We start from the raw sequence: 13,512 nt of genomic DNA, 5'->3' as shown, positions 1-13,512 counted from the left end.
GTATCAAAATTTAAGAGATTCCAGAGCATAGAGATTAATGGGGGGGGGGGGGGGAGAGGAGGAGAAGAAGAGAGAGAAACCCTTGTTTTCAAAAAAAAAAAAATTTTATAACTGCATTTCAACAGATTGTTTTCCTTTATATTACTATATACTGTCTTCTCTGTAAATTTCTATACATTTATTTCTTGTATGGAAAAATCACTCAACACTGTAATTTTGTTTCTGTAACTATTATTAGGATTACTGATGTTTGCTTTGACTTGCACTATTAATAGATTTTTATATTTAAAGTGCATTGTGATGCTTATAGCACCAAAGAAAACAAAATTAAAACCTGGAGAAACACCTTATATGAATTCAGTGGGTACAAAAGATGTTTTCAGCCTCATGTCATGTGTTAATACTACAGGATTTCTAAATTATGAGCTGTGAAATTAACCATGTAAGGAAATAAATCTGGCCTTTGTATGTACTAATCTGATCTAGGTAAAAGTGCCTTCAGCCCGTCAGCAAGCCTCATGAAAAGAAAAACGGTAATATTTCAAACTCTACAGGTTATATTATCTATTATCCCTAAAGTGTCAAATCAGTTTTAGTTAGATATAGGTTTCTGGTAACATTGTGTTGGCAGTCATAAAGATAAAGGCAGGAACATCCCAATTTTTTGGCCTCTTTTGTTCCATCTTCCCCATAAGGTCATATTTTATCCATATGAAATTTAAGAAAAGAATGAATGATTATAATCGAAATAATTAGAGAAAATTAGTTAAAGAAGTATCCATTCTAAGTGTCACAGTGGATGGAAAAACTGCCAATATATTGTTGGAGACAAAAATATTTGAATGTGAAGAAGAAAATGAAGATGATGAATCTATTCAAGAAATGGTAGAACTCGCTGCACAAAGATTCAAGACATTCCCATCATTTTATTGCAAAATACATTCTCATGTACATTAAAACATTTTTAATCCTCGATGGTTTCCATTACTTTAAAGAAATAAGGTACTTTCCCTAAAGTATCCTACATACTTTCTAACAAAAAATTTCATGTCTGCTCTTTGAATACCACTAATATGGCATATTTCAAGGTTTTGTGGTAATCAGAAATAGATACTTGATCCACCAATGCAAACTGCAACCACTCTCCACCTTATGTGGTCATTCTGAATTTCTTTTGCTCCCCTCCCCAACCCCCGAAAAAGGATCACTTTCTGGTCAATTTTTAGATGGTACACTATTTTAGAAAAATACAAATTATTCTTTCAATCATGTAACTTGAAATAGCTTCTATTAAAGTCATTAGAATCTGCCTAGGATTAAATAACCACAATCTCTGTCTTCTTATTGTGTGACCTCTTCAGGAAGGGAAATGCATGTGTTCTATTCTTTTTATACAAGCAAAAAAAAAAAAATCTTAATTTGTTCTGGTGGTTAGTGATAATAATTTTTATCTTGTTCATTCCCTCATCTCTCCACATTACTCTCCAGAGATTCTTAAACTGTGTTATATGAACTTCAAAATAAACAAACAAATGAGACTCTGTGTGTGTGTGTGTGTGTGTGTGTGTGTGTGTGTGTGTGTAAACTGTATTTAAGTATAATTAGTTTCCTCAGTTCCTCTTATGTATTTGTGTTTCAGGGGAGCTACATGGGAAGGTGGAAAGAGTACCAGGCTTGTTGGAGTCAGGAAGACTTAACTTCTTGAGTTCAAATATGGCCTCAGACACTCAATAGCTGTGTGATCCTGTGCAACTAAATTAACCCCATTAACCTCAGTCTCCTCATCTATAAAATGAGCTGGGGAAGAAAATGGCAAACCACTCCAGTATTTTTGCCAAGAAAACCCCAAATAGGGTCATGAGGACTGAAATGACTGAATAACAAGTTAAATTAGTTAATTTTCACTAGTCCAACAGTATAGCTTGAACTTTTCTGTGACCTAACTGCAAAGTAAAAGCAGCGGCTTATCTTCCACCACGAAGACCTTTTGTCAATGTGTGAATTTATTTTTCTAACGCCAATTTTTGTTCTTTGAAAATATTTTAAATTAACTACTAATATTTAGGATACATCCTATCTCAAAGTACTTAAATAGGCTGCCTTTCCAAGGCTGGGCATACCATTGACATGCTCCCTACAACTCCTCTCCCATGCATCTTAAGCTTGAATTTGTGCATACAGAGATTAAAAAATTGAAGTCACTAAATGAAGGTACAAAAACACACTTTGGGGTGTGAGGAAAAGATGTGGCCAAAAAAAAGGAGATCCTGTACTTTCCTTTTTTTGACAAGAGTAATGTCACTGTAGAATTAGCCTCTGTCAATGTAAACAGACATAGTTGTGTCCACTGCTTTTATTTTCATGTTTTTCCACCTTAGGACTTAGGCAAGGCCAGTCAAAAGAGTTTACTTGGTTTTGGATCCAAGGTGAATGAAAGACTAGAAGAGTAAGAAGTTTCTATCCCATTCTCTCCATACACAGAACGTGATTAATTGTCCCTAGGATAAAGGCTGACCATTTGTGAACCTAGCATTAGTGCATTTCTTATAACATAGCTTTCAGCAGAAAATGTCTCATTTTCAGATACCCACTTGACACATGTGGGTTTAAAAAAAATTCATCTCGGGGCAGCTAGATGGCGCAGCCCTGGATTCAAGAGGACCTGAGTTGAAATTTGGCCTCAGACACTTGACACTTATTAGCTGTGTGACTCTAGGCAAGTCACTTAACCCTCATTGCCCTGCAAAAACAAACAAACAAAAAAAAAAACACAAAAAAAATTGGGCAGCTAGGTGGCGCAGTGAATAAAGAACCGACACTTACTAGCTGTGTGACCATGGGCAAATCACTTAACCCTCATTACTCTGCAAAAAAAAAAAAAAAAAATCATCTCAATGCTATGGCTTAGAACTATAGATTAGGGGCAGCTAGATGGTGCAGCGGATAAAGCACCGGCCCTGGAATCAGGAGGACCTGAGTTTAAATCTGGTCTCAGCTGTGTGACCCTGGGCAAGTCACTTTGCCCTGCAAAAAAAGAAAGAATAGAAAAAGGAAATAATAAAACCTATCTGTCCATTTACAAAAATGTCAAGTAAGTAACATAGGGAAAAGGGAAGAAGGTAAAAAAGAGGCATAATCTCAATGATTTGACAAATATACAAGGGACAGAGCTATGACTCATTATGTTCTTTTTTTTGGGGGGGGGGGAGGCATAAGACTTTATACTCAACAACATGGGTAAATAAAGAGCATCAACTGACATACAAAACTGTAATTATACTCTGAAAGAAAAATTTTCATTCATCCTATTCTCTATTTTCTTTGCCCAATGGATTAAAAAATGCACTACACCAATTGACACAGGGAACTAAAAGAGGCAAATGATAGTCTCTGTCATCAATGAAGGGGCAGCCAGGTGGCACAGTAAACAGACTGCTTGGCCTTAAATTGGGAATACTCTTCTCCATGAGTTCAAATCTAGCCTCAGATACTCACTGAGTGACCCTGTGCAAGTCACTTAACCTTGTTTACCTCAGTTTCCTCATCCATAAGATGAGGTGGAGGAGGAAATGGCAAACCACTCCAGTATAATTGCCAAGAAAACCCCAAATGGGATCACTAAGAAGGAGTCAAAGACAATTCAATAATAACAACAATAATTCTCAAGCAGCTCACAATCTAATGTGGAAGACAACAAACAGATGGACTATATGCCATTACACCCAAATCGTTACCATAGGACAGAGTTCTCTCCCCCACCACATACACACACTTGCAGGCATGCATATACAAATTAAATAGTCAAAAATGAAATGAAATAAAAATAACTAAGGACCTTTATTCTGTAAGAGTAAATATGTTACTCACCTGATTCTGAGACTCTAACTTTATTTCCTCTGGAGCAGATTTTGCCAGTGGTGTTGGGGTTGTATTACAAGGATCCATCTGCTCTTTCTTTTCAACTTTCACTTTTACATCATCCAGACTCAAGGTTGGAGCTGCTCTTAAGTCCTTCTCGTCTTTATCTAAAAGGTACCGCAATAGTTGATGGTCCTTTGACTCCTTTTTCTTTGAAGCCTCCAGTTCTAATTTTATGTTGGAGTTCCCTGGCACCTGATTACTCACAGAACTAGATCCATTATCCTTTTTATCATGTTCCACTGACAGAGTAGTTATATCTGAGGGGCTACCTTCTTGTAAGAGCCGGTGTAGAATTTTGTGTCTCTCAGTCAATGAACTATGAGAGGAGGGGCAAGTGTTGCCTGAAGATGAAGAGTTATTAGCTGTTGAAGTTGAAGTGCCTGAACAAGATAAAGCATCTTTCCCACTTGTATCAGCATCGGCATGTCGTAGCTGCTGTTCAGCAGTTGTTGCCAGAAGCTGTACTAGTTTATGACTGGTTTGAGAGTATTTATTATCTCCCTCTGAGAGTTTGTCACTACTATGCAAGAGGCCTGAATCCAGTGGTTTAACATCATTTGAACTGTTGTCTGATTGGACCATTTCATTTAAAATGGATGTGATTTCTTTGCTGTCTTTGGATTCTGCTTTTGTTGGCAGCATATTTATTCTGCTCGGAGAATTTTGTGAGCTCAATTGTCTGAGAACAGGAGAAGTAGCAGAAAAACCAAGGGAGTTACTGGGTCCTTCATTAATACCCTGTAACGTAGTTGCTGGGATGTTGGAATAAGTCCTATTAGGATTACCACAGGCACTACCTACCATGCCAATGGGAGAACTTAATGAAGGAATATTGGGAGAAAAAGAATTGCTTGGCATTCTCGGCCTTGTTACCAATCCAGAGCTAACCTGTCTTCTTGGAGACATAAACTGTGCTAAGGTAATTCCTGTACTATCCATTGGAGAATTGTTGAGGCTTAAAGAGTGATTACTGCTCTGGGAACCAGCCTGTCCCTGGTTTAAGGCAACACTGGCTACAACTTGATTTCCAGGTGAACATCCAAAGCTCCCTTGGCTGGTGTTGGAATTACTATTACTGCTGTTGCTATGAAGGTCAGAGCTTGGTTGGTGGTTTACTCTTGGAGTCACCATGCTGTTGTTAGATGGTGGAAGTGTGGCTGATCGGGCCATACCCTGGGCTGGAGAGATACTAGGATTTACTGATGGATTTATTCGAGGAAGTGATATTCCAGAATTAGTGTTATCTTGAGGAGAAAGAACACTGTGTTCCCTAGAAAAAGGGGAAAAATATAGTAATTGACACATCTTCAGACAGTTTTCTTGAGAATTTTTTTTATGCAACAAATGATAAAAATAACATCATTATCCTAACTAAAACCAAAATTGCCAAGAAATTAAGAAGGCAACCACATCATAACTGTCATTAAGGAATAACAATTACCTGTTAAATGTTCTAAAGCATCACCATAGAGTTTATAGGAAAAAGTACTTATAGCACCTAAAGTTTAATTCTATTTCCAGTTCCCTGGAAAAGAAATCTTATTTAGCTTTTTAAAAAACTCTAAGAAATGTGCTATTAAAAATCTGTCAGAATATCATGAAGAAATTAAGATTGGGATATTTGTGATTAAAAGGAAAAGTACTAAAACAACAGAAATAGACAATCTGTATTTAATTCAAGTTTGCACAGTATTCATTATACAAATCTAACCATACTGTTTTTGACATATCCAAAAAAGCAAATAACTCATATATAGTAAAGAAAAAGTGAAAAATTACTTTACTTTGCTCAAGTAATGTCAAATAGATTTGAACATTGGGCATTGAGTTATTCATAGAAAAATTGTTGAACATGATTGTGTGTGTGTGTGTGTGTGTGTGTGTGTGTGTTTATCAGAAGTGTCAAACTGGGCCACCATGCACTCTAACATAAATTAAAATGTAACTGGGAAATATTTAACAAAACATATTTAAACATAATATTATTGTGGTTTTCCAAGACAATATGCAGCTTCACAGATCCACTTCTATTTGAGTTTGACATCACTGTCTCAGAGAAGGAACAAAATGTCAAGTAACAACACCAAGAACTACTATTTTTTAAGAAACAAATTGTAAACATATAGAGAAAGTTGTCAACTCAAATTAATTTTAAGATGAAGAATCCTTAAGCTTGACTTAATGAAAGCAAAATATATTTTTATTTTAACAATGTTGGCCTATTCTAATGATATTAATTTTTGAAAATTCAAAATGTCTATTGTAGTCATACAAACCATCAGTTAATAGGTTAAATTATTTGTTTTAAAACACATTTCTTTTTTCTAAAGTATCTATTTCCACTTTTGTCCTTCCTTTCCTCTTTTTAAGCTTCAAAATAACCGTGAGGTGACAAAACTACAAAAAACATTATGGGTATGGATAATATTCTCATGAAACATTAGTTTCATGTTAATTTAGAAATTGTATTTCTAATCAAAAGGAGAATAAAAATAATGATGAACTGGTTGATTTCATATGAAGCTCTCCAAATAAGTAGTACCTGTCGATGATATGAATTCCCATGATGAAAGGCTGCATATCTGGACTTTGAGGGAGGCAAAGTTTACACTTGGTGTGGGCGCTAAGCATTGTCCCATCATTCAATATGAACCTATAGGATGGGCTGAAGGCAGTGCCACGAGTCATCACTGTTTCAAACAAAAGAGAAACCTAGTTAAAATTTTGACACTTAATTCTAGGGCAAAGGACTATTACCATGTCTTATATGTACCTACAGTTTGTTAAATGTTCTCACATATGGTACCTGTTCCTGCAGTTTACTCTTATATTTTTAAGGCTAGCATCAGACAATGCAGACAGGTGAAAGAAAGTCATTGTAGATAAAATACACTGGACACTAGTTAATGTCAGGTTTCAATCTATTTTCAATTTAATATGGGCCTTCTCACAAGGGGAATGGGCATGAAGTCTCCCAAAATTAGAGAACAAATATTATAAAACACTTCGATCTATCCTTATCCTCAGTATTCCCTATGGAATGCTCTATCCCAGCTTGAAGTTTCTTGGCTAAAATTCAAGCCTGGATTGTTTTTTTAAAACCCAGGACTACAAACCACTAAGGTTTTATTTTGATGGATAAACATATTCTTAATAAGTTTATTATAATATATGACATATCTGATCTTTCAATGATACCTTTAAACCTTATATGGGTAAATAAAATCAAGTGTAAATAATACCCACAAATGAAATAGATAAAGAAAACTATACTTTATATCCATTACATTATGCAGATCTGCCTTAGATATCTTTATTAAGTAAGCAGTGGAGAATTTAAAATGGGTTAGCTTCTTAATTGCTTATACTGTATTTGATGTCTAGGTTATATTTTAGAGCCTTCATTTAACAAAACTAATTACCTACATTTAAAAAGATGTAGATGGATTTTTTATCTCTTCAGTGTGGCTACATCTATACTGATGAAGATCATTATTCTTCATAGCCTTTGTCCCCTGCTAGACTTTTATTCATGCCCTTCCAGAAATGAAGATCCACCTAATGTGTTAGATGTTTTCAAATCCCTGAACAAATGTTCAAGAGTATCAATACTTAGATAAATAGTTATAGATGATCTAAGAACTGTGTGATTTTTGGCACTCTCTGCCCTCTTTTAAATATATTGCCAACAACAGCAGAAGGAATGATGGACTCTTTTATATTTTTCTTCTTTCATGTATTGCTATGATCTCTCAAATTAATGACCAACATTCTACATAAGCCCCTCCACATGAAACAGGAAACAAAAAAATGCTACCATAAATTAGAGACTTCAGCTTGTTAAACCGGTCAAAATAAGCACTCTATTGGCATAACCTTTGAGAATCAAAGGTCATACCTATACAATGATGCATATAAAACTACCAGATAGGGGTGATTAAGAGAAACTATGAGTAAAAACGTGAGCTGAAATACCATTAAGTATATACACTATATATAAATGAAAGATATGCTTAGCCTTTAACATAGATGGTAATTCTGTTGACTTCACTGTCATGAAGGAATTCTACCTTATTTTAAAACAGCTGAAGGTCATATAAAGGGAATTTTTAACAAAGAGCATTTAAAGTCATGTATAATTTGAGGCAAGAAGGCATGTACTTTCAATCTTACCAATTATTTAATTATTGATTTGAGTATGTCATACAGCTAAATAAAAACACAATTCCTGCTTAAGATTAGAGAAATTAGGCCATTTCACACTGCACTGAAGAAATCAAGACGTATGACTAGGATAATTACACTCTTTATAATATATGTCTTTCAGTGTACTGTGAACCCTCTAAATAGCTGGAATAGAATTTGTATTATAAAAGGAAACCTATCTTGTATAAATAAGCACTTATTGAGCAACAAATTATGAAGATGGGTCGTTTTAATGAAATGTGAAAATATGAATGGAAGCCATAATCAGATGCATCCCATAAAGATCTGATAGAGTATCCCAAAAAACCACACATAACAATTTATGACATTTCAATAAACAATTTCATAAACTCTCTTATAAGAACAAAAAATATAGAGGTTTAAAAAGAAATATTAAACAATGATCAATTATGCTTCCAAAGCACTAATGATAAAAAGTATACCAGTCTCCTAAAAGAGAAATGATGGACTAATATTGAGAATGACACATATTTTTGGATATGGTCAATACAGAAATTTGTTTTTGCTTGATTATGATTATTTGTTACCAGGATTTTCTTTTTCTTTTTTTTCTATAATTGGAGGTAGGGAGAAAAAATGTTTGATATCTGAAAAAAAATTAATTTTAAAAGGAAATGTTAACCACTACAAATACCTCTCCCATAAAATCATTACTCTGGACAACATTCTAGGATTCATTTCTACCTTAGTTGAATCTGGTACCAGATTCAACATGCTTTCTCTTCTAACCTATTGGACACTTCAATCTCATAAGGGATCATTTCACTGGTTTTAATTAAACTCCACTCCAAATGAGGAAACCTACCAGCACAGATACACCCTAGGTTGTAATCTTAACAGTTTCTAGAGGATGGAATGTAATTTTAAAAGTAGAAGGGAATTTGGAGATCATCAAAATTGATACAAAAAATGAGCTACTATTTACTAGGAATTCTTGAGACAGGAAGAAAATTTAGTGAGGGTTGAAGTTCAAGAGAATCCCAGGAGAAGTCAACACTAAATCTTTGGATGTTATCAGAGAAAGAGGGACCCAGGAAGACTATGTTCACCTTACACTAGAGACAGCTCTCATTAAATGGCAATAATCCACACTCTTCCAAGTTAGAGATTGATACTGTCAATTCAACTACAACCTTATTTACAACCTCTAACTATAAATAAACAATTCTTTCACTCCCTCACATCCACAGAACCTGTTCTTCATTTGCATTGTGGCTTTGAAGCACTTGGTACCTCTCCTACATCTGGTAGGCTGTTATTTCTTCTGGCTACATTAGACTCTCTGTTCTGTGTATATTTATCAACTAGTTCCATGATTCCCTTAGTAATAGATCAGAAACAGTAAAACACAATGAAGAGAATGAAGCCAGAAGAACTAGGTGAAAATCCCAGCTCTGCTACTAACTACCTGGATAATGATGGGCGAGTCACCTAACCTTTCTGGGTCTCAGTTTACTCATCTGTAAAATGCAGATAACAACAGCATCCATTTTATCTATTGTGATGAGGATGAAATGAGATAATGTATGTAAACCACATTACAAACCTTTAAACATAATAACAATGCTAGTTCCTACCACCATTGTTAATACCATTAAGTGTGAAAGTTGGACCAAATTACCTTTCAATCCATTCTAGCTCTAAATCAATTATCAATTCCAAAATCTGAATCATCTCCACAATTGATTGTCTGATTACACAATGATAAACATGATGTTTTGTCCCAAACTCTAATAATGGCATATTTCAAAGTTGCCAAGTTAAAAGGCAGAAGAAGCTAAAATAACAGGCACTCTTCTGTGGCAATAATAAGGGAAGAGAACAGGTTGAGACTCTAATGGTTCATGCCAGATGGCCTGGTAATCAGCAGAGGCCTGCAACAAAACTATACAGAGACAGAAGGGACCATTTAGCATCAAACCAATGATGCTCTGAAATATAGCCAAAGCAATGCACAGATAGAAAGTTCTTATTCTAATGACAGAGGCAGTTCTCGTATTACTATGCTAAAAAATTAACTAAAACATTCTACACTATAGCTTAAGAATGTGGTTTATAAGAGTTTGTTATAACGCCCACTTAAGTGTTATCCTAACTTGAGGAATATCAAGGTATGTTGTTTTTCTCTATATATTGTGCCAAGAGGAAAAGGAATTGAAAAAATACGGAAAAGACACAGAACTTTTCCTGAGAAGGCAGATAATATAAGTAGTGAGCACAAGGTAGAGAGAGAGGATCAGCAGATGATTGAAAACTACATGTACTGACTAGCCAGGATTTCCAAAGTGATGAAGAGAAAATACTGTATGCTTTGGAAAGTATTAGTTTTCAAAAATATTGAGAGACAGTGATTCTCTTCAACTATCTTTAGGAACCCAAACTACAATTAGACCAAGTGATTTGTTTTTAAGTTAAAGGTTGATCAGAAAGGAAAATTACAGGAGGAGACCGTAGACACTGAGTACAATACACATAGAGGAGAGAGGAGACTAGATCAGAGAGTAGTAGTAGAACTTGGATTTCATTACTAGGTCTTCTGACTCCAAATCCAGTAATTTTCTCACTAATACCACAAAGCATTAAAATCTAAATAACTTATTAAACATAGTAGACATTAACTAGGCTTCCTTTTTTGGAGGGGTGGGGCAATGAGAGTTAAGTGACTTGCCCAGGGTCACAAAGCTAGTAAGTGTCAAGTGTCTGTGGCCAGATTTGAACTCAGGTCATCCTGAAACCAGAGCCGGTATGTTATCCACTGGGTCACCTAGCTGCTCCCTAAGCTTCCTTAATTAAATTTTATTTTTCTAAAAAAAAAGGGCTGAATGCATAGTCACGAATTCTACAATTTGAATATCAGATAACTAACTCTCTGGGAAGGCTAACAATTTTTCTGCTAAATTGTAGGCACTGTGTTTAGAAGAAAACTAACTATCTTCACACATGCTAAAAAAGGGCAAATATAACAGTAACATTTTAATGCATTCTTATATATTCATTCATTGGCTACAGAGTGACAAAAAAGGGACACCAAAATGGATGGACAGGGTCAAGTGAAGCTTACAAAGCTACTCTCTCCGATTAGACTGATTGTTTTTGGAAATGTTTCCCAGAAGTAACCCACTTTCTCTATGTGATCTGAAATTAGCTTCTTTATGACATTAAGTACTGCCTCTACAAATAGTATTAGTAAGCAGTTAACCTAACATGACCACATTTTATTTTAAGAAACACTGTAAGTTGACCATACTTTTTTGGATATACTCAAAAGATAATCATGTGTATGTATGAATATAATTTTGCTATTTCAACATTTTTTCCTCTTATACTTGGGTACTTGTACTTCTGATTCCAAAGAGTGTTTTTTATTTAATTATGAACTATTTTCACATTTTCCTTTTCTTACAATTTATTACCACAAAACTATAGTTTGGTAAAAATATTTAACAAGCCAAGAAGTTTACAAAAATATTACTTATTACTCTAAACAAAGCTAAGGAAGGAGAATTTTACCTTCTTGAAATAGCTGTCTGGCATAAGAAGGCTCTCTGCCTTGAGGTTGGAAAAAGGCATAAATGCACTTTCTCACTAAATCTTCCCAGCCAGTTCTACCAGCAGCTCTCAAGGAACTCGTGTCAATAGAGATGATTTTACCTAAGCAGAGAAGGAAAATTCATGTTTATGATAACTTTTTGACATATGCATTTTATACTCACATACAGATTATAAATACAAATATAATCATAAGCCATAATCCACAATCCCAATAACAGCTATATCTCAGAAACATTCACTAAAAGAGAACTTAAGTAGAAAAAAATAGAATAAAACAACTTGATTATTTATGCAAATGGAAGGGAGATAACATCGAAATAACTTATTTTTTAATCCAGAATGTTCTTTTGGACTCATAAGTGCAACATGGGTCAGATTTGAATGCTATAGAAATTGACATTAAAAATGATTGGGGGGCGGCGGGGGGAGCACCTAGATGGCACAGTGGATAAAGCACCTGCCCTGGATTCAGGAGTACCTGAGTTCAAATCTGGCCTCAGACACTTAACACTTACTGGCTGTGTGACCCTGGGCAAGTCACTTAACCCCAATTGCCTCACTAAAATAAATAAGTAAGTAAATAAATAAATAAATAAATGGATGACTAAATGAATGAATGAATGAATAAATAAGTAAAGATGATTGAAAAGAAATGAGGTGGCAAGAGATACAGATTATAATTATACAAAGAATCAAAACTCAAAAAGAATTAGTGAAGATCTAGTCTGAACCCCTCATTTTACAGATGAGGAAGCAGAAATGTAGGAAGATAAAGTAACTTGCTCAAGGACTAAAGAGTGGTAAATGGTAAAAACAGAACTTAAATTTAAATCTTCTAATAACATAATTAGTATCTTTTTTTTACTGATCAATTACCAATGAAGGTAAGCTCTTAGGAGGCAGGAATTCTCCCAATGCTCTACTATGACCCTGCTCCATCCTGGTGCCTTAGAGTAGATAATGAATAATGAATATGGAATCAATTGCCAATAAGCACATAAAGCCTGCCATGTATCAGGCATGGTGCTGAATACTGGGGATACAAAGGTAGAAAGAGTAAGAACTCTTTTCTCAGTATTTACATTCTATCAGGGAAGGCATGTTACATAGAAGTAGATACAGAATACAAATAAGGTAAATATAAGCCTGTTAAATAAGAAGCAGTGAAGGAGGGAGCACACTAGCAGTTTGGTGCATCAGGAAAGGCAACATATAGAATGTAGGGAGTCTGAGGCAGAAGTGAGAACAAAGCACCGTGCAGGTAAAGCAGATAATCACAACAAAGTCACAGAGTCTGGAGATAAAGCAGACTAATATATAAATGAAACTAAAAAGATAAGATGGACAGAGGAGAACAAAAAGTTATGGGGATGCAGATTAAGGAAGGATAGATTTGGTACCATAATATAAAACTTTATAAATAAATAATAAATTCTTTTAAAAAAGAAAGATTTACAGTTCAATGTATACCTTTTCTTTGCATATGGAAATATTCGTATTTATTGATGTTTGTCAAGCTAATAATAATTTTTAGAAAAGATTTTAGTCAAGATGTAAAGGTTTCTAAAGGTGAAACAAAGGAAGATATATTTGATGCCTGAGGTAAAAGAGACACTTGTTTATTGAGTAGGGTAGTCAAATGGTACGATTTGGTTCCAAGGAAAATCTCTCTAGAGGCAGTATAGAATGAAGGGGGGGGGGGGGGGAGACAAGGCAGGGAGATCTAATAGGAAGCTATTACAATAGACTATGTGAAGGGTGATGAGGACCAAAACTAAGATGGTGGCTTTATGAGTAGAGACAAGGGGTAGG

General features: G+C 34.9%; 1 protein-coding gene across 1 annotated transcript in view; it reads right to left on the bottom strand.

Moving 5' to 3' along the window:
• The window catches only part of NCOA1 (nuclear receptor coactivator 1), a 118,025-nt gene that overhangs the window by 77,869 nt on the left and 26,644 nt on the right, over positions 1 to 13,512 (bottom strand). Inside the window, 3 exon segments of the mRNA XM_043981971.1 lie at positions 3,868 to 5,191; positions 6,464 to 6,611; positions 11,659 to 11,799. Coding sequence (XP_043837906.1) covers positions 3,868 to 5,191; positions 6,464 to 6,611; positions 11,659 to 11,799 — 1,613 coding nt within the window.

This window comes from Dromiciops gliroides, chromosome 2 (genome assembly GCF_019393635.1).
Source record: "Dromiciops gliroides isolate mDroGli1 chromosome 2, mDroGli1.pri, whole genome shotgun sequence".
NCBI classification, from domain to species: domain Eukaryota; kingdom Metazoa; phylum Chordata; class Mammalia; order Microbiotheria; family Microbiotheriidae; genus Dromiciops; species Dromiciops gliroides.
Note: the sequence above shows the minus strand (reverse complement) of the source record. Positions and strands in the feature narration are given on the sequence as shown.